Consider the following 23,334-nt stretch of genomic DNA (forward strand, 5'->3'; position numbering starts at 1 on the left):
TTTGCAAAAATCCCTGTCAAAATCACAGCTGACTTCTTTGCAGAAATTAACAACTGATTCTAAACTTCATGTGAAAATTTAAGAGACCAGAAAAGCCAAAACAATCTTGAAAAAGAACAGTTTGAAGATACATTTCTCCATTTCAAAACTCACTACGAGGCAACAGTGTTCAAGACAGCATGGACTGGCATTATAACAAGCATATGTGTCAATAGAATAAAATTGAGAGTCCAGAAATAAAGTCTTATATTTACTGCAAACTGACCTTTGACTAGGATGCAAAACTATCCAGTTGGGAAAGAACAGTCTTTTCAACAAATGGTGCAAGGCCGCTGGATATCCATATGCAAAAGAATGAATTGGAGTTCCCTATCTCACATAATACAAAAATTAACTCAAAATCAAAGACCTAAATGTAAGAGTCAAAACTCTAAAACCCTTCAGAGAAAACATAGGAGTCTTTGTGACATTGGAATAGGCAATGGTTTCTCAGATATGAGACCCAAACACACTCAACAAAAGAAAAAATTAATAAATGCGACTTAATCAAAATTCAAAATTTTCATGCTTCAAAGGACATCATCAAGAAAACAAAAAGAAAACTCACAGGATAGGAGAAAATATTTATAAGTCATATATCTAACAGGGGACTTGATTCTAGAATGTATGAAGAGCCCGTGCATGTATGCGTGCTAAGTTGCTTCAGTCGTATCTGACTCTTTGTGACCCTATGGACTGTAGCCTGCCAGGCTCCTCTGTCCATGCAATTCTCCAGGAAAGAATATTGGAGTGGGTTGCCATGCCCTCCTCTAGGGGATCTTCCCGACCCAGTGATTGAACCCACACCCCCTGCAGCTCCTGCATTGCAGGCAGATTCTTTACTGCTGAGCCACTGGGGAAGCCCATAAAAAGCTCATTGTTGTTGTTCAGTCACCCAGTCATGTCCCACTCTTTGCAGCCCCACAAACTGCAATACACAAGACCTCCCTGTCCCTCACCATCTCCCAGAGTTTGCCCAAGTTCATGCTCATTGCACCAGTGATTGCACGGATGGCTAGACACAGCCATCTCATCCTCTGACACCCACTTCTCCTCCTGCCCTCAATCTTTCCCAGCATCAGGGACTTTTCCAATGAGTTGTCTGCTCACATCAGATGACCAAAATACTGAAACTTCAGCTTCAGCATCAGTCTTTCCAGTGAATATTCAGGGTTCATCTCCGTTAAGATTGACTGGTTTGATCTCCTTGCAATTCAAGGGACTTTCAGGAGTCTTCTCTAGCACCACAGTTTGAAGGCATCAATTCTTTGGCAATCTTCCTTCTTTACCGTCCAGCTTTCACAACCATAAGTGACCACTGAGAAGACTATAGCCTTGATTATACAGACGTTTGTTGGCAGAGTTCATATCTCTGTTTTTCAATACGCTGTCTAGGTTTGTCATCACTTTCCTGCCTGTGGGTCAAGAAGCAATAGTTAGAACCCTGTTTGGAATAACTGATTGGTTCAAGATTAAGAAAGGAGTAGGACAGGGCTATCTGCTGTCACCCTGCTTGTTCAACCTATACTCTGAGCACCTCATGAGAAATGCTGAGCTGGATGAGTGACAAGCTGGAATCAAGATAGGCGGGAGAAACATCAACAACCTCAGATACCTGGATGATGCCACTCTAATGGCAGAAAGTGAAGAGGAACTAAAGAGCTTCTTGATGAGGGTGAAGGAGGAGAGTGAAACAGCCAGCTTAAGACTAAATATTGAAAAAAACAACTAAGATCATTGCATCTGGCCCATTACTGCAGGGCAAATAGAAGGAGAAAAGGTGGAAGTAAGGACAGATTTCCTCTTCTTGGGCTCCGGAATCACTGTGGACAGTGACTGCAGCCATGAAATCAAAAGATTTGGCTTCTTGGCAGGAAAACAATGACAAAGAGCCCATCAGTTCAGTTCAGTCACTCAGTCATGTCCAATTCTTTGCAACCCCATGAGTTGCAGCACGCCAGGCCTCCCTGTTCATCACCAACTCCCGGAGTTCACTCAAACTCAGGTCTATCAAGTCAGTGATGCCATCCAGCCATCTCATCCTCTGTCGTCCCCTTCTCCTCCTGCCCCCAATCTCTCCCAGCATCAGAGTCTTTTCCAGTGAGTCAACTCTTCACATGAGGTGGCCAAAGTACTGGAGTTTCAGCTTTACCATCATTCCTTCGAAAGAAATCCCAAGGCTGATCTCCTTCAGAATGGACTGGTTGGATCTCCTTGCCGTCCAAGGGACTCTCAAGAGTCTTCTCCAACACCACAGTTCAAAAGCATCTATTCTTCAGCACTCAGCCTTCTTCACAGTCCAACTCTCACATCCATACATGACTATTGGAAAAACCATAGCCTTGACTAGACGGACCTTAGTCAGCAAAGTAATATCTCTGCTTTTGAATATGCTATCTAGGTTGGTTATAACTTTCCTTCCAAGGAGTAAGCGTTTTTTAATTTCACGGCTGCAGTCACCATCTGCAGTGATTTTGGAGCCCAAAAAAATAAAGTCTGACACTGTTTCCACTGTTTCCCCATCTATTTCCCATGAAGCGATGGGATCGGATGCCATGACCTTTGTTTTCTGAATATTGAGCTTTAAGCCAACTTTTTTACTCTCCTCTTTCACTTTCATCAAGAGGTTTTTTAGTTCCTCTTCACTTTCTGCCGTAAGGGTGGTGTCATCTGCATATCTGAGGTTATTGATATTTCTCCCAGCAATCTTGATTCCAGCTTGTATTTCTTCCAGTCCAGCGTTTCTCATGATGTACTCTGCATATAACTTAAATAAGCAGGGTGACAATATACAGCAACTGGACATGGAATAACAGACTGGTTCCAGATAGGAAAAGGAATACGTCAAGAGCCCATACAACTTTGTAATTAAAAGACAAACAGAAAGTGGAAGTGTTAGTCGCTCTTAGTTGCATCCGACTCTTTGTGACCCCATGGGCTGTAGCCTGCCAGGCTCCTCTGTCTGTGGAGTTCTCCAGGTAAGAATACTGGAGTGGGTAGCCAGTCCCTTCTCCAGAGGATCTTCCCGACCCAGGGATCCAACCCAGATCTCCCACATTGCAAGCAGATTCCTTACCCTCTGAGCCACCAGGGAAGCCCCCAAAGACAAATAACCTTGTTGTCATATGAGGAAAGGATCTAACAGACATTTCTCCAAGGAAGATTTACCAATAGCCAATACGCACATAAAAAGATATTTAACATCACTGGTCATCAGGGTAATGCAAATCAAAACCGCAATGAAAAGTAGCTGTCTGAAAACAGCTTATGGTAACCTGTTATTTACTGGCAAAGAAGTATCTCCTTTTGTGGACAAATGAAATAAATTAAATACCACGGAAAAATAAAAAATGCAAAACACTAAATGGGTGGCACCCCACTCCAGTACTCTTGCCTGGAAAACCCCATGGATGGAAGAGCCCGGTAGGCTGCAGTCCATGGGGTCGCTAAGAGTCTGACAGGACTGAGCGACTTCACTTTCATTTTTCACTTTAATGCATTGGAGAAGGAAATGGCAACCCACTCCAGTGTTCTTGCCTGGAGAATCCCAGGGACAAGGGAGCCTGGTGGGCTGCCGTCTATGGGGTCACACAGAGTCAGACACGACTGAAGTGACTTAGCAGCAGAAAAACAAAAAACTACAAGTTTTGGTAAGAATGTGGAGAAATTTAGAACATATTATTAACACATAATTCACTTATACCATCCCTAGTAATATATCTAAAAGAATTAAAAACAGGTATTCATACAAATACATGTGCACAAACATTCATAGCAGCATTGTTTACAATAGCTAAATGGTGAAAATGATCCAAATGGCCATCAACAGAAGAATGAATAAGCAGAAGGGGGCATATCCATACAGTGAAATACTACTTGAATAAAAAATCGATGAAGTACTGATACAATGTACAAAATGGATGAGCCTATAAAACATCATGCTAAGGGAAAAAGGCAGTCACAAAGGATCCCATTTCATATGGTTCCAATTAAATGAAACATCCAAATTTGGTAAATCCATAGAGTACATAGATTAGTAGTTATCTTGGCCTGGGGAAGAAGAGAGGAAATGGAGGTTAAGGAGTAGAAGGTTTCTTTTGGGATAATGAAAATGTTATAAAAGCCTTTGAATCAAACATTTTATGACTGAATCATACATTTGAATCATACATGTTAAATGAATGAATTGTACAGCATATGAGTTATATCTCCATGTATCTATTTGAAAAATTAACACTAAGAACTTTTTTTTTTTTTTCACTAAGAACTTTTTTGAAAAAGCAAACTACTTCCTTGGAAGAAGCATTACTATTTCTAGTGCTGAGACTGGAGAGACTAAGACAGGTGTTCAGAGAATGTCCTACAAGATGTGATAAATGACAGTCCCGGTGATATCTTTCAATGCAACAACATAAGGATGTTCTTAGAATCCTCTTTAATAAAGGATAGGGCACTAAAGAAAATGCAATTCAATGCTCTCGGGCTTAATAATCCAATGAGGTACTCTGCAGAAACGAACAACCTGTGCATCTTTCAGGAGAACTTCCATAACTATTTTTTTCAGCCTTGTTTCCCCCTTCTTTCACATATTATCAATATTTACACATATAATGATGCTCACTGAGAAAACTAGAGATAAGTGAAAAGAGAAAATAAAAATCACCCATAAGTTTACCACCTAGAAATGATCACTGTTAGCTTTTGAAGTTGGAGATAACCAGTACTGGAAAATAGTTGTTTAAAAGAAATTCATTTAAAACAAGAGACAACATTTCATAGTAAATCGTGTGTGCGATGCGGAAGAAAAGATCTGATAAGAATATTATCTTAAAAAATAAACCAATAACTTATAAAGATTTATGCAATTTATATTGCTTCTGCAAGTATGAGTGAATCGAATTTCCATTTTGGAGACGTGTAATTTATGAACATATTTATTTGTTTAGTAACTTGATTAGACGATCTTCATTTCATCATTTGACCTTTACAGCACAATTCCATACAGAGCATTGCTGTTCATATATATATATTTGAGTACTTTACTCATTTTTCCAATGGCCTAACTGTTGAATACTGAGTGACAGTGAGTTCAAGCTAGTATATCGTGCAATGGAACACTATTCAGCCACAAAATGGACTAGAGTATTTATACATGCTACAACATGGGTGAACTCTGAAGACATTACGCTAAGTGAAAGTTAATCACAAAAAAGCACATATTGTACCATTCCGTTTACATGAAATGTCCAGAGTAGGCAAATCCATGGAGATAAAAAGTGGATTACTCAGAGGAGGGAAGAATGAAGAGTGACTGCTAATGGATATGGGACTTCTTCTCGAGGTGATAAAAATGTTCTGAAGTTAGTAGTGATTGTTGTACAACTCTGTGAATATCCTAAAACTACTGATATGTACATTTTAAAAGGGCAAATCTTAGCTGCTACTGCTGCTAAGTCGCTTCAGTCATGTCTGACCCTGTGCGATTTCATAGACAGCAGCCCACCAGGATCCTCTGTCCCTGGGATTCTCCAGGCAAGAATACTGGAGTGGGTTACCATTTCCTTCTCCAATGTGTGAGAGTGAAAAACAAAAGTGAAGTTGCTCCGTCGTGTCTGACTCTTCACAACCCCATCGACTATAGCCTACCAGGCTCCTCTGTCCATGGGATTTTCCAGGCAAGAGTACTGGAGTGGGATGCCATTTCTTTCTCCATTCAATACATGAATATATCCCCCTAAACATTATACTCTCTGGCAAGTTCTTGGAAAACAGCTGTCCTCTGCTACTGGTAAATGAGTTGCCTTCTTGCACAAATTGAGGACCCTGAGGATGACCAGGGTTGGAAAAGTAGGCTATACCACATTCCCTAAAAGTGATAGGACCACAGCTTGAGGAGCCTGCTTGGAGAATTTTATCTTATTCCTATTCTTTATGCACTCTTCCCACAGCAAAGAAACAGCCAAGGAATTCTCCTGCTGATGACCCTAAATATACTGCTCATTCAATAAGGAATTGATAATTGATGATATGCTTTATTGAATTGATATGATACAAAGCCATATAGCACTAAAAACTTGCCTCACTCTTACCTGATTATTATAGAAACAGCTAGGCAAGGACTCAGGATGTGGTGGAAGGATGGAAGCAGCAAGTTTCTTATGGTGAGATGGTTTTCTCTTCCTCCCTGTCTTCCTCTTCTTTCTTTCCCTCTTTCTCCTCCTTTTTCCTGTTCCTTTATTGCTCTTAAGTTGGCACAGTATTATGAGTAATTTATATAATTATAGTATTACAATATCTAATACATTTTCCAAAAGACAGCATCTTTTATCTACATTAATACTTCGGTAGATATCATTTAATTTCAAATCATTATTTTTAAAAGGACAGATGAAGGTAAATGCTGAAGGATTATCCCGACTTTTATTAACGTGTCCTCACACTTCCTGTACACTAACTATAGAAGGTGTCATTTACCTGAAAGAAGATAATGTATCCTTCCCCTCCTGGCCTCTCAAGGAATACCTGAATATTTTCTAAGTGCCTATTGTTAAGTCCCAAATGAGTAGAAAAACGAAATGTTTTTTCTATCAATTGCCTTACAGATGGGTACAAATTTCTGCAGCTGCTTTTTGCTTTTTCATTTTTCTTAAAACTTGGCTGCCACAAGCCAGTTCAATTAGTTTTAAGTTAGATTTATATCTGCTCAATAATTCACTTTATTAAAAAATTATATTTCTATTTATTTATTTGGCTTCCCTGGGTCTTAATTGTGGGATGTTCCCTGACCAGGAATGGAACCCCGAACCCCTGCATTAGGAGTTCAGAGTCTTAGCCACTGGACTACCAGGGAAATCCCAATAATTCACTTTTTGAGAGATCAAAGTCACAAGTTAGTTCCAGGTCTATCTAGTTGTGGTTATTATTCAAATTAGTAGGAAAGGACTTAATAACAACAACAAAAAGAAATAGAGAACGCAAACCATCAACAACAACAAAAAGAACTTAAAACTTGATCCTTTTCCTACCCCCAGTGTCCTATGAAAAGTTTTGCCTGAACTCAAACTTTTCTCCATATAATGTCTGCTCACTGGTCATATTTATGCCTCTAAAGTTTCATAGAATAAATGTAATCCTCTTTCCTCGTGACTGTTTTTTGAACATCTGGAGACAATTGTTACATCCTTCTCAAGTACTTTGCTCTTTTCCTGATTCCTGGTAAGTGCTTTCTCAAACCTTCACACATGGCTTCCTGCACATTTACAACTCAATTTAAAGGTCACCTCTACACAGATATCTTCCTTAGTGGCTTCCCTAGTGGTTCAGTTGGTAAACAGTCCAGCCGCAATGTGAGAGACCTGGGTTCAATCCCTGGGTTGGGAAGATCCCCTGAAGGAAATGGCAACCCACTCCAGTATTCCTGCCTGGAGAATTAAATGGACAGAGGAGCCTGGTGGGCTACAGTCCATGGAGTCACAAATAGTCAGACATGACTAACTGACTACCTTTCTTTCATTCTTTCTTACAGAGATATCTTCCCTTGTTATTCTAAGATAACCTGTCTTAGTCGTTTCATCAACTCTTTTATCATCCTTGTATCATTTACCACTTTCTTAACTTATCCATTTGTGAACACTTACTGCCTGCCTCTTTCCCTCCTAGAATGTGAGTCTGGTAATCTGCCTCTCTTGTTCACACAGTTCCTAGTGGAATTGAGTGTTCAACAGGACCCAGCCATTCCATTCCTAGATATCGACCCAAATGAAATGAAAATATTTGTCCACACAAAAACTTGTAACATGAATGTACAAAGCAGGTTTCTCCATAATGGCCCCAGACTGGAAACATCACAGATGCCCACAATCAGATAAATAGATAAGCAAAATGAGATACATCCATAAGGTGACATACCATTCAGTAATGAATTACAGATAGATGAAGCAAGATGTGCAGACCTCAAAATCTTCAGGCTGAGTGCAAGAATCCAGTCATAGGAGCCCTGCTCTATTTCATTTCTATAAAATTCTAGAAAATAATAATTATAGTGACAGAAAGCAGAGACATTACTTTGCCAACAAAAGTCCATCTAGTCAAAGCTATGGTTTTTCTAGTAGTCATGTATAGATGTGAGAGTTGGATTATATAAAGAAAGCTGAGCGCCGAAGAACAGATGCTTCTGAACTGTGGTGTTGGAAAAGACTCTTGAGAATCCCTTGGACAGCAAGGAGATCCGAACTGTCCATCCTAAAGGAAATCAGTCCTGAATATTCACTGGAAGGACTGATGCTGAAGCTGAAACTCCAACTTTGGCCACCTGATGTGAAGAAATGACTAATTTGAAAAGACCCTGATACTGGGAAAGACTGAAGGCAGGAGAAAGGGATGACAGAGGATGAGATGGTTGGATGGCATCACTGACTCGATGGACATGAGTTCAAGCAAGCTTCAGGAGCTGGTGATGGACAAGGAAGCCTGGTGTACTGCCGTCTATGGGGTTGCAGAGTAGGACACAACTGAGCGACTGAACTGGACTGACTGACAGAAAGCAGATCAATGGTTGCCTGGGGCCTAAGGTAGAGGGAGAATGGACTACAGAGAAGCATAAGGAATTTTTTGGAGTAATGAAAATGTTCCCATCTTTATTGTGCTAGTGTTTTCATGGGTTTATACAAATGTCAAAACTCACCAAATCATACACTTTAAAGGGATATACTTTATTGTACAAAAATTATATTTCAATTAAGTTGATAAAAATAAATTTGTTTAGTGACTGCCTTTTTTCCCCCTGGCAAATCATCTCCACCCAATCTGGCAAGGTTTGGAGATTTTTCATTGCTCTTGTCACCATCTTCTGAACACAGTCCAGGTAGCTCAAGTTCCTCCAAGTGTGTGCCCAGAATTGGAACCAATGCTGCAAATGTGGTTTGAGCAGATTAGAGAACAATGGGTCTCTGTTCTTCCACTTTTTATTACTGTATACTCATATCAGGCTTTGCTGTTTTCAGACTTTCTTGTCTATTTCAGGCATTCTATTTCAGTCAACCTGAATGTTGTACTTCTGTCAGTGCCGCTTAAATTTCTGTGGATCTTTCTGGAAGTCTGCTCACACTGATGACTGACATAGTGTTTGTCCCCTGGGTCATTTCCCAACTGTAGAACCACATCTCTCTTATCCTAAAAATGTTCATATATATTTCCCCTCTAGGTACTGAACTTTTCATTTATCAAACTAAATTTGTCTTTTTGGCTTCAGGCCATATTCCAAGCCTGCCAAGATATTTTACATTTATGTCTTCTAATAGCCCCACTGCTTTGTCATCCACAAATGTGCCCTGTCTTCATTCAAGTGGAAGATAAACTTGTTTAAGGAGCAAAAGTCAACAACAGAGCCCCGAGGCTTGCCAACAAAGATTTCCTTTGTAGATATCACAGATTATTCATCATTCATCAGTAGTCTTTGGGTACACTAGTCCTTCAAATTGCTTTGAATCAGCCTGAATGCTTTTTCAGTTATATCACATTTAAAAAAAAATTAATGACAGGAAAACACTTACAATTTGATACTGATTTTAAGAGCAGGGTACCTAGTAGTTAACCCTAGTACTACTGGGTCATGACTGAAAGGGGTATAAAGGGCTTCTAAAGGGCTTGACAAAATTTCTTTATCTGGATAATGGTTATAACAGTACATTCATTTTGTAAAAATTCATTGCATTTACTTATCTGAATAATACCCCATTCCCATTTGTGGTATTAATGGGAAATTAATGTGGTATTGAAAAGCAGAGACATTACTTTGCCAACAAAGGTCCGTCTAGTCCAGGCTATGGTTTTTCCAGTGGTCATGTATGGATGTGAGAGTTGGACTGTGAAGAAAGCTGAGCACCAAAGAATTGATGCTTTTGAACTGTGGTATTGGAGAAGATTCTCGAGAGTCCCTTGGACTCCAAGGAGATCCAACCAGTCCATTCTGAAGGAGATCAGCCCTGGGTGTTCTTTGGAAGGAATGATGCTGAAGCTGAAACTCCAGTACTTTGGCCACCTCATGCGAAGAGCTGACTCATTGGAAAAGACTCTGATGCTGGGAGGGATTGGGGCAGGAGGAGAAGGGGACGACCGAGGATGAGATGGCTGGATGGCATCACCAACTCGATGGACGTGAGTTTGAGTGAACTCCGGGAGTTGGTGATGGACAGGGAGGCCTGGCGTGCTGCGATTCATGGGGTCGCAAAGAGTTGGACACGACTGAGCGACTGAACTGAACTGAACTGAATGTAGTATTAATTAAAAAATTTTAACTTTAAAAAGTTTGTTTTTTTAAAAAAGCAGAACTCCAAATAATATAGTAAGATCATCTTAAGAACCTGCATTTTTAAAGCAATAAGATGTAGCAAAATGTTAATAGTAGTATTCTGGGTGGTGAGATTACATGACTTTTCTCTTCTGCAAGTTTCTCTTCAATAATCAGAAAAATGATGTTTCTTATAATCAAGGAAAAAAAAGTTTTATTATGATTGATTGATTTCTGGGCTTGTGGGAGCCTAGTTCTTCAACCAAGGGTCAAACCCAGACCCCTGCAGTGGAAGCTTAGAATCCTAACCACTGGACCACCAGGGAATTCCCAAAATTGTATTTTAAAGAAAATGCTTTCTAAATTGAAAACATACGTGTAAGGTATTGTTCTAGCATGACGCCTGAAACATATTGTTGTTGTTTAGTAAGTTATGTTCAACTCTTTTGCTACCCCACAGACTGTAGCGTGCCAGGTTCCTCTGTCCATGGCATTTCCCAGGCAAGAATACTAGAATGGGCTGCCATTTCCTTCTCCAGGGAATCTTTTGGACCCAGGGATCAAACCCTTGTCTCCTGTATTGGCAGGCAGGCTCTTTACCACTGAGCCACCAGAGAAGCCTCTGAAACATAATAATGCTTGATAAATGAGTGAATGACCACTTCTCTATCTGCCAGGCAAGGACTCCTTTCGAAAAAGCAATGTGATCAGTTAACACTCTCAGCTCCCAGAGAATTCATGCTAGCTTCTAGCAATGACTACCTTCTTGTCCGAGTAAGTGCTCACAACCCACCTGTGTAATAATTCTCCCCAAAATGTTGCCAGGACCAAGTCTGCCTCACTCTGCTTCCTCATAATTCCTTCAAGATTAGCTAATGGTCCTTTTCTGGGATCAAGACTCAGATTCTTTCAATCAGCCTGGTGCTTTCCATACTACATCTCATCCACCTTGAGGTGAGGACTATGGAGCCCCACTTTGCAACCATGATGGCTCTGTTCCTCTCACTTCCTAAGCATGGAAATCACTTAAGAACTCTGCCAGCTAGTACTGTACCACTTGCTTTATCGGGGCCTCTTTAAAGATATTACTTGCCTTTCTACTGCTATGAGCACAAAACAAAGCCTCATTTGTTTTCTTTGCATTTCTTGAAAAACTAACACTTCTAACATTACTTAGGGAACCATACCACTAATTGGTATTGCCAGTGGTTTTGACTGTCTTTAATTGGATCCTTGTCTTTTTAAATCTTAGCTGAGGGCTCAGAGAGCATCAGGAGATGATGTCACTTTCTTTTGAGGCCACAACTCTGTCCCTAACATTGCTCTGCCTGCAGTGTTAGGCACTGCCTCCCGCATATTCCACTCTTGAGGAGCTCCTTGGCATGTTTGCATTTTTTTTTTTTTCATCTTTTACTTATTTAATTTTTGGCTGCACTGGGTCTTCACTGCTGCGCACGCGCTTTCTCTAGTTGCGGTGAGTAGCGGCTACTCTTTGTCAAGGTGCGCAGGCTTCTCATTTCGTTGGCTTCTCTGTTGCGGAGCAGGGGCTCTAGGCACACGGATTCAGTAGTTGTGGCTTGCAGGCTCTAGAGAGCAGGTTCAGAAGCTGTGGTGCATGGGCTAAATTGCTCTGCACTATGTGGGATCTTCCCGGACCAGGGATTGGATTCATGTTCCCTACCTTAGCAGGCAGTTCTTACCCACTGTGCCACCAGGGAAGTCCATGACTGATTTTTCGAAATTCAGTTTAATCCTTCCCCAAGGTCTCCCTATGCAGAGGAAGGTGCTGGGCATAAAACTCAAACTTGTGACTAGACTATGAATCGAATGGATGGAAAGAGGCCTAAGGGGACAGCAATGCATTCTCATGCTCTTTCCCCCAGTGCCATAAACCCTAGGATTGCCTCTTACCTCCGAGCCAGAGGCAATCAGATTGTCTTCTAAAGTGATGTCTCAATTCAGGTCTCTTTGCCACCTGCTTTGTCAGCTGACTCTGAGGAACTAGCTTCTAGCTAAGGGGCTGGGAAAATAAACTTCTCAGGTTGATGTATGTGAATCTTCCAAGTCCATTTTAAATGTGCCTGCTAACACTAAGCAGGTAGTGCTTTGCCCTCCAGAAACCTCTTTCTGAGCTTGCCTGCAGTGTTTCAGAGGGACAGAGGGGATCCCTGAACCCAGCCTCTGCTTAAGCTCAACTCTGGCTCTGGCTGCAGGTCCTTTTCCCTGATCTGGCATCCAGAGCCAGGGCCTCTGCAGCCCTGGGTTCCAGCTTAACAGGAGGGCATGCCTCATAGAGCCAACACTTGCCACTCTGCTTCTAGGTGAACCTGTCTGAGCTTGAGGAATCAATTCCAATCCAGTAAGAGACTTAAAAGCTCAGGGGCCTTGCTCCTTGCTTGGCAAAAGCCGTAACTGTTGAGTTCTAGAAGCTTTCCCATCACCACCACCCCTTTTTTGTTTTAATCTTCTTTAATACAGACTCCAGCCCCACTGGAGATTTCCCTCGTGGCTCAGATGGTAAAACGTCTGTCTACAATGACAAAGCCCCAGGTTTGATCCCTGGGTCGGGAAAATCCCCTGGAGAAGGAAATGGCAGCCCACTCCAGTACTATTGCCTGGAAAATCCCATGGACAGAGCCTGGTGGGCTACAGCCCATGGGGTTGCAAAGAGTCGGACACGACTGAGCAGCTCCACTTTCCACTTTTTCCAGCCCCACTAACAAGCAGGGGCCTGTGGTGTGAGACCTTTCTTCCTGTGTTTAGAACCTACTTTCTGGTGCTCAGAGTGTGACAAGGCAGGGTGGGAGGTGAGAATGGATTGGGGGAGGAACGGAAGTTGTTTCAAGGAAGCACCATATCAAGAAAATTAAATATGCTGAAAGGCTTACCTTATGTTTATGCCTTATTCTAAAACTTTTTCCCTAAGAATTTTGAACTAGAAAAGGTGCAAAGACTTCAACTCAAGCAAGGCAGTCAAAATTTTAAAACATGGCATAATATGGTCCACTCTGGGTGGTACAGAAAAAAGTGTTATCTTTGCTGTTTTTAAACTTGAACCACTAAAGTTGTTGGTATGAGAGGAAAACAATATACATATAAAAGCAAGTTGACTTTCTTTTCACACCTGGCATAAGCCTTGAGCCAACAAATCCAATTTAACTTTCTGTTCACAGTAGCTTATTTTTTTTTAGTAGGTTATGTATTTTTGTAAATATTTGGCTGTACCAGATCTTAGTTGCAGTATGTGGGAACCAGTTCCCCAACCAGAGATAGAAGACAGGTCCCCTGCATTGGGAATGCAGACTCAGCCTCTAGATTACCAAGGAAGACCCAACAGAAGCATATTTAAATGGATGTGAACAGTCTACACAATTTCATAATGTATATATATATATAATATACACTAGAATATATATATGTATATATCCTAAAATATATTTGCCTTTCATGTAATTATGAGGTGTTTTGATGATTTCTATGATCCATCAAAAGTTCATTAGTATAATAATAAATACTGTGTATTTTTGTAGGCTCTTAATTTCATAATGGACAAAGTACTGATATTGAAATTTCATTAAAAAACAAACCTTCTCTTCTTGGTCAAATTTAGCAGTGGTTTGTGATTTTAACTTCTTCCGTTTTAAAACTTCTGTGAATCCTTTCCTGCCCTCACCTTTGGGTGGGGGGGAGGAGAAATGGGTAAAAATATAAATGAAAGAAAGAAGAAATCAGAAGAAGCTAGATAATTGAAAACTGACTTGGGCTAAGTTCGCCTCCACCCGCTTCCTTTATTGATTTGGGTAATAACACCTCTACTTTGGACTATGTTCAATACCAAGATAATAAATAGCATTTAAGTTATAAAAAGGAATCAAACTTCATGAAATTGTATATACCTTGGTATTAATATTAATATCCTAGAAAATATATGTTTTGTATTTAAAAAATAATAATAATCTGCTTTTCTCATCTATCAAAAACCAAATTTAAGTAAAACTTAGGACAGGGAACTTACCACCTTTACTGAAATGGATACATATTCTCCAATCAATGTATGTGTTCTAATGTTCAAGGACAAATGGAAATTAAAATGCACTTCCCACAAAAATGATATAAATGGTGAATCAAGAGTTCCAGATAGTTGAAAACTACAACAAAAAGTCTTTGAGTTAGATTTCAGTAATACTATGTAATATTCTCTTATGAAGAAGATTCAAAGACTAAAAAACTGCACAGGAAACAAGCTGTTTATTGCTGTTCAGTAGCTAAATTGTATCCAACTCTTTACAGCCCCATGGACTGCAGCATGACAGGCTTCCCTGTCCACTACCTCTGAAGGTTACTGATTAAAACAACAAAACACTTTTAAGACATCACATCTGCAGAAAATGTGGCGATCTTTACATTAAGATTAGTTGAAATGCTGAGGCAGGTCTTCCTGATGGAGAGGGGTCAAGGTGTTATTGGACAGAAGGAACAAAACATGCCCACCAAACTGAGAAAATATCTTGAGACCAAAAAATGAGGCTGGACACTTCATGCGATCAGATTATAGGGTAGTTTACTTAGAGGGTAGGATGGGATGGATGACATCCGGAAACACTGGAGATTTTTATAGTTAACCTAGGGTATGAGGGTACGTGCTTGGAAAACAGGAAGTGCGTTCCAAAGTCAAGATTTATGAACGGGTAACTAGTCTCTTGGGTACTGGGAATACGTCAGCCAAAGGTCTTCATTATTGTTTGGAGCCTAACAATAATAAAGAGTGCAGAGGCCACCTGGACCTAATGATCACTAAACAGTATCTATTCACTACAAAGCCATTGACAACAGAGATTCACTACACAGTACAACCCTAGGTAGGGTCAGCTGAAGGACAGGAGGCGCTGAACAGGCCCAAGATGGCATCACGTTATAGCAGCCATTCAATATGGCAGAGGGTCCTTCTTGTAAGTGACTGGTGAAAAGGGCCCATTGCTTTGCCTCCTGAATCACTGTCTTCATCAGTGTTAGTTGGACCTGTCAGGGGTCAAGCACTGGGCCAAGACTATACTCCTATCATTACCGATGCTCCTTTCATGACTCCCTTTCTCCCCAACTACTGTCCATCTACTTGTAGATAGCAGGACATGAATCGTTTTAATTTAACCCTCTCTCCCCATTTAGACATAATCTGCCTACTTCAGGTCTAGATCTCCTGGAGAAGGGAAAGGCTACTCACTCCAGTATGCTCACCTGGAGAATTCCATGGACTGTATAGTCCATGGGGTCACAAAGTCGGACACAACTGAGTGACTTTCACTTTCACTTTTCTTTTTTCAGGTCTAAAATTATGTAGTCTTGGTTAAATTTATAATCAAGGACTTCCTTGATGGTGCAGTGGGTAAGAATCCACCTGCCAACGTAGGGGACACAGGTTTGATCCCTGGTCTGGGAAGATTCCACATGCCTTGGAGCAACCAAGCTCATGTGCCACAACTATTAAGCCTGAGTGCTGCCGCTACTGAAGCCTGTGTGCCTAGAACCTGTGTTCTGCAATGAGAAGCCAAAAAAAAAAATAAAGAAAAACAATGTATAATCAAGCAGCAAGTGCACATAAGTGATACTAACGCCCTCCTTTTTAAGAGGAGAGTATCAGCCATCTGGAAAGGGATGGGGAGAGGGAAGGCTAAGGAATGGGTTTACAAAAGAGAAAGGATAAAGAAAGTAAAATTGAGATTCCAGTTTTTGCTTAGTGTCAGCAAACTCATATAAATGCATGCACACACAAAGACATGGAGGAGCTCCTTGACATGGAATTGAAAACAAAAGCATTTCTATTTCATATAACACACCATGGTTTATGTATGTTTGTTCTTATACAGCATAATTGGGTTGTGTAAAGGAGGCTTTTTGCCAGGGACTCAATCAAGGAAACTAAAATTTACATTTAGGGAAAACAAGTTTGCAATACTAGGAATAGGAAGTAGAAAGCCTTTTGCCATTTTTCTAGGCACAGGGCCAGTCTTCAAGAAAATTTCAAAACAAGCTGTTTGGCTTTGACTTACTCCTACTCAGTATGTAAACACCCAGGGCCTTCGTGTGCCCTTTACCTAGGGCTACCTGGTACCCTCAAATGTCCTCTGCCTTAACTTACCATTCCTCTTTTCTCACTTCGACCCTTAGCAAAACTTCTTTTCTCTCTGAGAAGATGGATAAGGCTTCATTTAGTAGTAGAATCTCTTGAAATTAAAATAATCAGTAGTAAGGCAATATGTCGGGTAGTAGACATCTCAGAGATTTATGTTCTAAGACATAAAGCTTAAAATCTCAAAATGAATCTCTGGTAGAATTTTAGGCAGAACAACAGGAAAGTCAGGTTGTAGGTATATGCTGGGAGATGGGGTCACGTTTCCAAGCAGCTCACACTGAGCATGTATACAGTTACTTTGGAACATTTACACTTTCCATGACTTCCTCCCTTTATCTAAGGCTTAACTCAAAATTCTCTAAAATACCACTGGTTGTTCTGGGGATCCTTCCTCACTTATCCACCCAATGAGACAGGGGACATTGTAGAGGGTGGGCAGAGGGTAATGTCACATCACAGAAAGAAAATGGCATACCTGGGTATAACATCTCCAGTAAAAGTGTAACTTTCAACCTAATACTAGTATGTTACTGTTCATAATGTATATAATATATATAGTTTAGGTAAATTATCAAGTTATAAAAATATATAATAAAATCTTATAAGAAACTCTGAAACAATGGATGCTTCATAACTACAATAAAAATGCAGCTATTGGCTAAATTCCATCAATTCTTTTTAATTCTCTTTGATTTGTTCTCCTCATCTTCTGCTTTCCTTTCTGCAGGTCGCTTCTTCAGCCCCTTCATTTTCCTGGTTTGTAGTTTGCTTAGGTCTTGCTTTTGCATATGAATTCTTCCATAAGTTGTACCAAAAGTATCATGAGAGATATTTTTCTTCTTCTTTGGCTATGAAACAGTAATATATGAAAAAACAGTTGAGTCTACTATTATGAACTGATAAAAATCTAGTGTACAACAACTACTGTTTAACAACTTCAACCTAAGAAACTAATCATTGTCATGCACCAAGAGAAGTTCTTATGTTTAGCTTAAGGATTATGACTATCATTTCAAATATTAACTGGCATTCCAGAGATGCCATTTCTACTTGCTTTTTAAAACCATTCAAAAGTCAAAATACATTTTATGGAAGTATGGGTTATACATCCTAGGCTTGAAATTACATTTTCACAATGCCCAAAATGAGACCTATTTTTGCTGAAAACTGGCAGTCCTGGCTACCAGGAAGCACTCAGCAACACTTGATGCTTGGTTTCTACAATTTTATTATCCTTTATGATTGGCTTATTTGCTTCTTCCTTCTTTCTTTGGCTCTGAAAGTCTAATTTTATCTATTATATTGATCTGTTTATATATGTCCTTTAATATAATATGCTACAAATCCTTTTTGGAAAGAAGAGAGGAATATACAAATAAACATGGCACCAAGCTGCAAGTCATGTACCTTCAGGGCTTTGGGCATTTTCATAGATAATTTATAAAGGTCATCTGATGCTAGGTGTGTCCGCCTCAGAACCAAATCCAACGAGGGTCCCATCTCTTCCAATTCAATCCGTGGTGTTCTACAGCCAGATTTCTTCAACAGCAACCTTTATGAAATAGCAAAAAGAAATGTTGCTTTGACTTTGATAATCAAAATCCCATTCCTCTGAATACTTTTGTTCTAGAGAATTATAGTTCCATAAAATAACAAAATGTTTGGAAAGCCTAATTTTAATACTTTATATACAGATAGTCCTCCTAAGAAGTGGAATCTTTTATTTGATGTCTTTATTTAAGGTTTACATAATTATATTAAAAATTTTAAGTGGATCTTTAAGACATTATATTTACATAATTAACAAATTCTTATTTCTCTAAGATCCATTCAGAATCAACTTTTCTCCAAAGCACAGACACTGATCTCTATAGACTGGAATGAACGTAACAAAACCATGACTTTCTGGATACCATATGTATAAATAACCTTGGATCCGAAAGCATATGAGGAATACAGTGCGGGGAAGAAGGGAGATTCATTTAATTCTTTTTTGGGGGAGTGACATTGTAAGAACTGCTCAAAGACTTGAAGGTTATTTGTGCTGAAAGACTCAAATTTGTTACAGTGATCAGATCTCCACACAGAAAAGGACTAAATAATAATGTTCAGAAAAGATGAGCCTTTTCACATAAAAGTCAGGATGAGAAAGAAGTAACAAGTGACACAGAGAACAGAAAGAAGAGGAAAGCAGAGTAAGTAAAACCCAGGAATAAGAAAATACCAGGAAGCAGGAGTGAAATGTGTAAAACCTTATTAAAAGCCCTGCGTCACATGAAGACAACCAACCAATACAGTCCACTTACAGGAAGTGCTTTTACTGGCTTCTGGAAGAGTCACAGAGATAGGTACGCTGTATCAGACACAGTAGTTCACACTCAACTAAACAAGGCAAAAAGGAAAAACGAAGCAAAAAACCCCACAGCCTAGGATATGTAAAGAGCAGAAATGTTAAACAAACAAAAACATACAAACATTAAAAGATAAAATAAATGTTAGTATGGGGCTTTAAGGGAGCAAGCACAGGGAAAAAAGGAGCTTAAACAAGGGCCCTTAAGCCACTCTCCTCATGGGGATTCTGGGCGAAGAGACCTGAGGGAAGGCCTGTCTCTGGCCTACTGAGGGGAAAACATTTTTAGGAGCTGAAGATGGCTGACATCATGCCATTGTCCTTAATATTTCACTCAAAGCATACAGGGACAGTGACCATGTAACTGTTTTATATCACAGGTTTTCATTTTTTATTCTGCAATCGCCTCTACATCTTTCATATCTTAAATAAACTGTATTTATCATGCTGAACTCGTATCAAGACTAAATCTTGGGAATTCCCTGGTGGGCCAGTGGCTAGCACTCCGCACTTCCACTGCAGGGAGCATGAGTCCACTCTCTGGTTGGAGAACTAAGATCCCTGTACGCCGAGTGAAGCAGCCAACAAAAGAAATGAAAAAAAAAAAAAGACTAAATCTTGATTAATACCTTGTGAAATCAAGGAAATCACATACATAAAATTTCAATGAAAAAAATTTCTGCCACTTAAAATGCTGCTGCTGCTGCTGCTAAGTCGCTTCAGTTGTGTCCGATTCTGTGCGACCCCACAGACGGCAGCCCACCAGGCTCCTCTGTCCCTGGGATTCTCCAGGCAAGAATACTGGGGTGGGTTGCCGTTTCTTTCTCCAATGCATGCATGCATGCTAAGTTGCTTCAGTCGTGTCCGACTCTGTGCGACCCTATGGACAGCAGCCCACCAGGCTCCTGTGTCCACGGGAGTCTCCAGGCAAGAATACTGGAGTGGGTTGCCATTTCCTTCGCCACTTAAAATGCTAATTTCAGCTAAATGGAAAACCTGTCAATACAGAACAGTTCATGGCATGCCTGATGGAGTCCGATTACCCAAGGACCTTTTTATTTATGCAAGTGTCCTCCCAACAGAGTAATCTTTTGAGCAGTATAGAAAGTTAGTAAGATTGTTTCCATGTAACTACATATGCTGCTACTTACTGATGAATTAATTATAGTGCCATACTAGACAGTATGTGTGGATGATCTTAATCACTTCATTGAGTATGCTTATTAATCTATTTCTACTTGATAGAAATAGAAGGAAACTTACTCCAGCTTTCAGTTCTCTGCATATGGTTTCTCGTGATAGAGCTATCATCTTTTCATTAACAGAATTTAATCATGAAATCTAGAATCTAAAATCATTAAATGTTAATCTTTAAAAAAAAACAAACAACCATCTATTTACACTTTCTCAGAGGAAATGTATTAAGAGAATTTATAAAGGATTTTTGTGATCGTACTAAGGAAAATACATGAAGACTCTATTAAATATCAACTCTTAAAAAATAAAATTAAAACCATTTCCTTTACCCTCAATGCCATCATAAACACTGCACTTCTTTTTAAAGCAGACATTTTGATTCCAGGCTTTCGTATTTCCAGTCAAATACCTACTACTGCCCAGAATATTTACACCCCATGTAAATCTCCATCTCAGATCCTAACCTCAAGCTCTGTTTTTTGTTTCCCTATAAGCTCTAAATCAAACGTGACTTTCAGTTCTGGGAGACTAGATGGTATACAATGCAGGGATACAAAGACAAACAGAACCCAGTTCCTTCCCTCTCAGATGGGTTTAGGCTATTAGACATGTTAATCAGTAATCTCTATATGTATTTACGCATGACTTGCCTATTTCTTGAGAAAGACTGGCATTACCCTCTTGTTTAAATTGTAATTTCCTTATCTTTCTTTCTTTCACATCCCTCTCTTCTGTTTTCAGTACTTAAACTCCCTGCCCAGAATGCTGTTTGCTTTTTAAGGTATGCTAATACTTCCTGTTCTGCATATTTCTCCCCATAAAACCTACCCGATGCCATGGCAAAGGCATACATGGCAGTTATTAAAGATCTTCTGTTTCATATTAATAGTTCCGGCCCTACAGTGAACAAAATTCTCCAAGGAATTAATTATTATTGGATATACAGGAAGATGCCAGTAACACTATGATTAATTTCCCCAAAAGGTCTGGTCAAAATTTCTATTAATGTAATTTCATACTCACAGTTCTTTTCATCCAAAAAGCACAAAACCATTTTATAATCCTTATTCATCTTCACAAGTTAATAAGTGTCAATATTAACTACTGGGGTTCCCCCCCATGGTGCAGTGGTAAAAAATCTGCCTGCAAACAGAGGAGACTCAGGTTTGATCCCAGGGTAGGGAAGTCCCCTAGTGTAGGAGATGGCAACCCACTGCAGTAATTCTATCTGGAAAATTCCATGGACAGAGGAGCCTGCCGAGCTAGTCAATGGGGTCGCAGAGTGGGATACAACCAAGTGACTGCGTACACACATTAACTATCACCTTAACTTTGCCTATGGGCCGGCTGGAAGAGGGCAGGACACCCAAGAGCAGCCTGTGAGAATCCTGAGAAGCCACACGAGGACAGAAACTCTTTTCCAGCACATTCCTACCTCTGTCTGCACCTCTCTCCCTCTGAAAAAAGGAGAATTATCCATCTCAGAGGTACCTCAGAATTACCTACATGGTATCACTACACTTTGCAAAGAAAAAACAGAAGCCCTGAGAGGTGACCTGACCATGTTCTGTGGTGAAGCCTGGCACAGAGCCAGGTCACTAGGCTCAGAGCTGATGTTCATTCCAGGGAACACCTCTTCCTCTCCTAAGCAGAGCACAGCCCTAGGAGGCTAAGCTAATCCACATAGAGGGATTCTCCCACTAGCAGCTTGCTCTCAATCACAATGTCCATTTTCTATTTCAAGTCAATAGCTAACAGGTATTAGGGGATATAGATATGAAAACCTGGGATTAAAATTTTACAGCAGGGTTTCTAATTTTAAAAATTCAAATCTTTTTTTTTTTCAATGGGAGATGCATTTCAACAATAATATACTTCTTAAAGTAAGTGGGTGGATGGTTATTTATAGTTACACTGTCAATTTATCCTTGTTCTTAAGTCTGATTTACTAATTTTCTGTCCATTTTGCTTTGTTTTTTTTTATATCTTTCTTTTCTTTTGCAAATTAATTTTTCCTTTCACTAAATACAATTTAAAAAAAAAAACAACTTTTGGTTGTACCGTGCAGCATGTGAGATCTTATTTCCCCAACCAGGGATTGAACCTACACACCCAGCATTGGAAGCACAGAGTCTTAACCACTGAACCACCAGGAAAATCTCACTAAATATAAGTTCTGACATAAGAGAATACTTTCTTTGAAATTGTTCACCATGAAAGAGTTTTAGATTATTATTACTATCCATTTCTCTTTCTCAAAGATTTTTATCTTTACATTTTCAGTTCCACTGTATCCCCAGGGTCTCCCTGTTTAACATAAGTTTTCAAAAAGATTTTGTTAGTGAGTTTTCATCTTTCATTTCTTGCTCTATACATAGGAGTCACCTATTTTGTATACATTCTTTTTTCTTAATATATGTATATTTTTTATTGAAGTATAGTTGACTTACAATATTTCAGGTACACAGCAAGGTGATTCAGTTATACACATATATTATCTTTGAAATTATTTTCTATTATAGGTTATCACAAGATATTGACTACAGTTTTCTGTGCTATACAGTAAACCATCATTGCTTGTTGCATATCTATTCTTTTTACTCAAAAATCTAGCATTCTATTTACACTAAATAAGTGGAGTCAAAATATCATAAATAGTTTAGTTAGGCTTTTAGTTCTTAAAAGTCCCAAAACCAAGTTTGAAAGTTCAAACAACAGACTACAGGGGCTTTCAATCTCAACTATTTATAAGAAAAAAAAACAAAACACAGAAAAACAGAAATAGAGGTACCATTCATGGGGTGAAAAGAACTGAATATCTGACTCCATACACACTTGAGAAAAAGATGGAAATTACTGACCAAAAAAAAAAACCAGGTGAACATTTAGTTCATTTAGATGTTCACTGGACACAAGCTGGTCAATCACGTATTCCACTGAGACAAAAGCAAAATTAAAACCATGGATGAAATGCTGAAGTCCACACACAGCCGTACAAATAGCACACTTGCACAGCAGACACTGCCAAGCCCGGGCTGCCAGCACTCAGGCTGCACTGCCACGGCACAGTGCAGCACAGACACCACTCTGATGTCAATGTACAGGCAGTTTGTGGGAGTCAATGTATTCTTTAGCAAAGTGTGGGCTCCATCATCAGCGCTAGAACTTTATTTTAAATACGAGGGGGAAAAAGTCATGCTTACCTCAAATGCTCAGTTGTAACATGTCATTAGATTTTTAATGAAAACAAAATCAGCTTGTTCAGATTTTTATTTATATTGTGTTGGGGGTAAGGTAGAAGGCCTGGGCTGGAGAATGAAGGTAAAATGA

General features: G+C 39.6%; 1 protein-coding gene across 1 annotated transcript in view; it reads right to left on the reverse strand.

The window, feature by feature from the left end:
- Positions 1-14,646: 14,646 nt before the first annotated feature.
- Positions 14,647-23,334, reverse strand: part of RPF2 (ribosome production factor 2 homolog) — a 35,616-nt gene continuing 26,928 nt past the window's right edge. Inside the window, exons 9-10 of the mRNA XM_068985155.1 lie at positions 17,865-18,009; positions 14,647-17,305 (exon numbers count right to left, since the gene is read on the reverse strand). Coding sequence (XP_068841256.1) covers positions 17,126-17,305; positions 17,865-18,009 — 325 coding nt within the window. The 3' untranslated portion in view covers positions 14,647-17,125. The remainder of the gene's footprint in view (positions 17,306-17,864; positions 18,010-23,334) is intronic.

This window comes from Capricornis sumatraensis, chromosome 13 (assembly GCF_032405125.1).
Source record: "Capricornis sumatraensis isolate serow.1 chromosome 13, serow.2, whole genome shotgun sequence".
NCBI classification, from domain to species: Eukaryota; Metazoa; Chordata; class Mammalia; order Artiodactyla; family Bovidae; genus Capricornis; species Capricornis sumatraensis.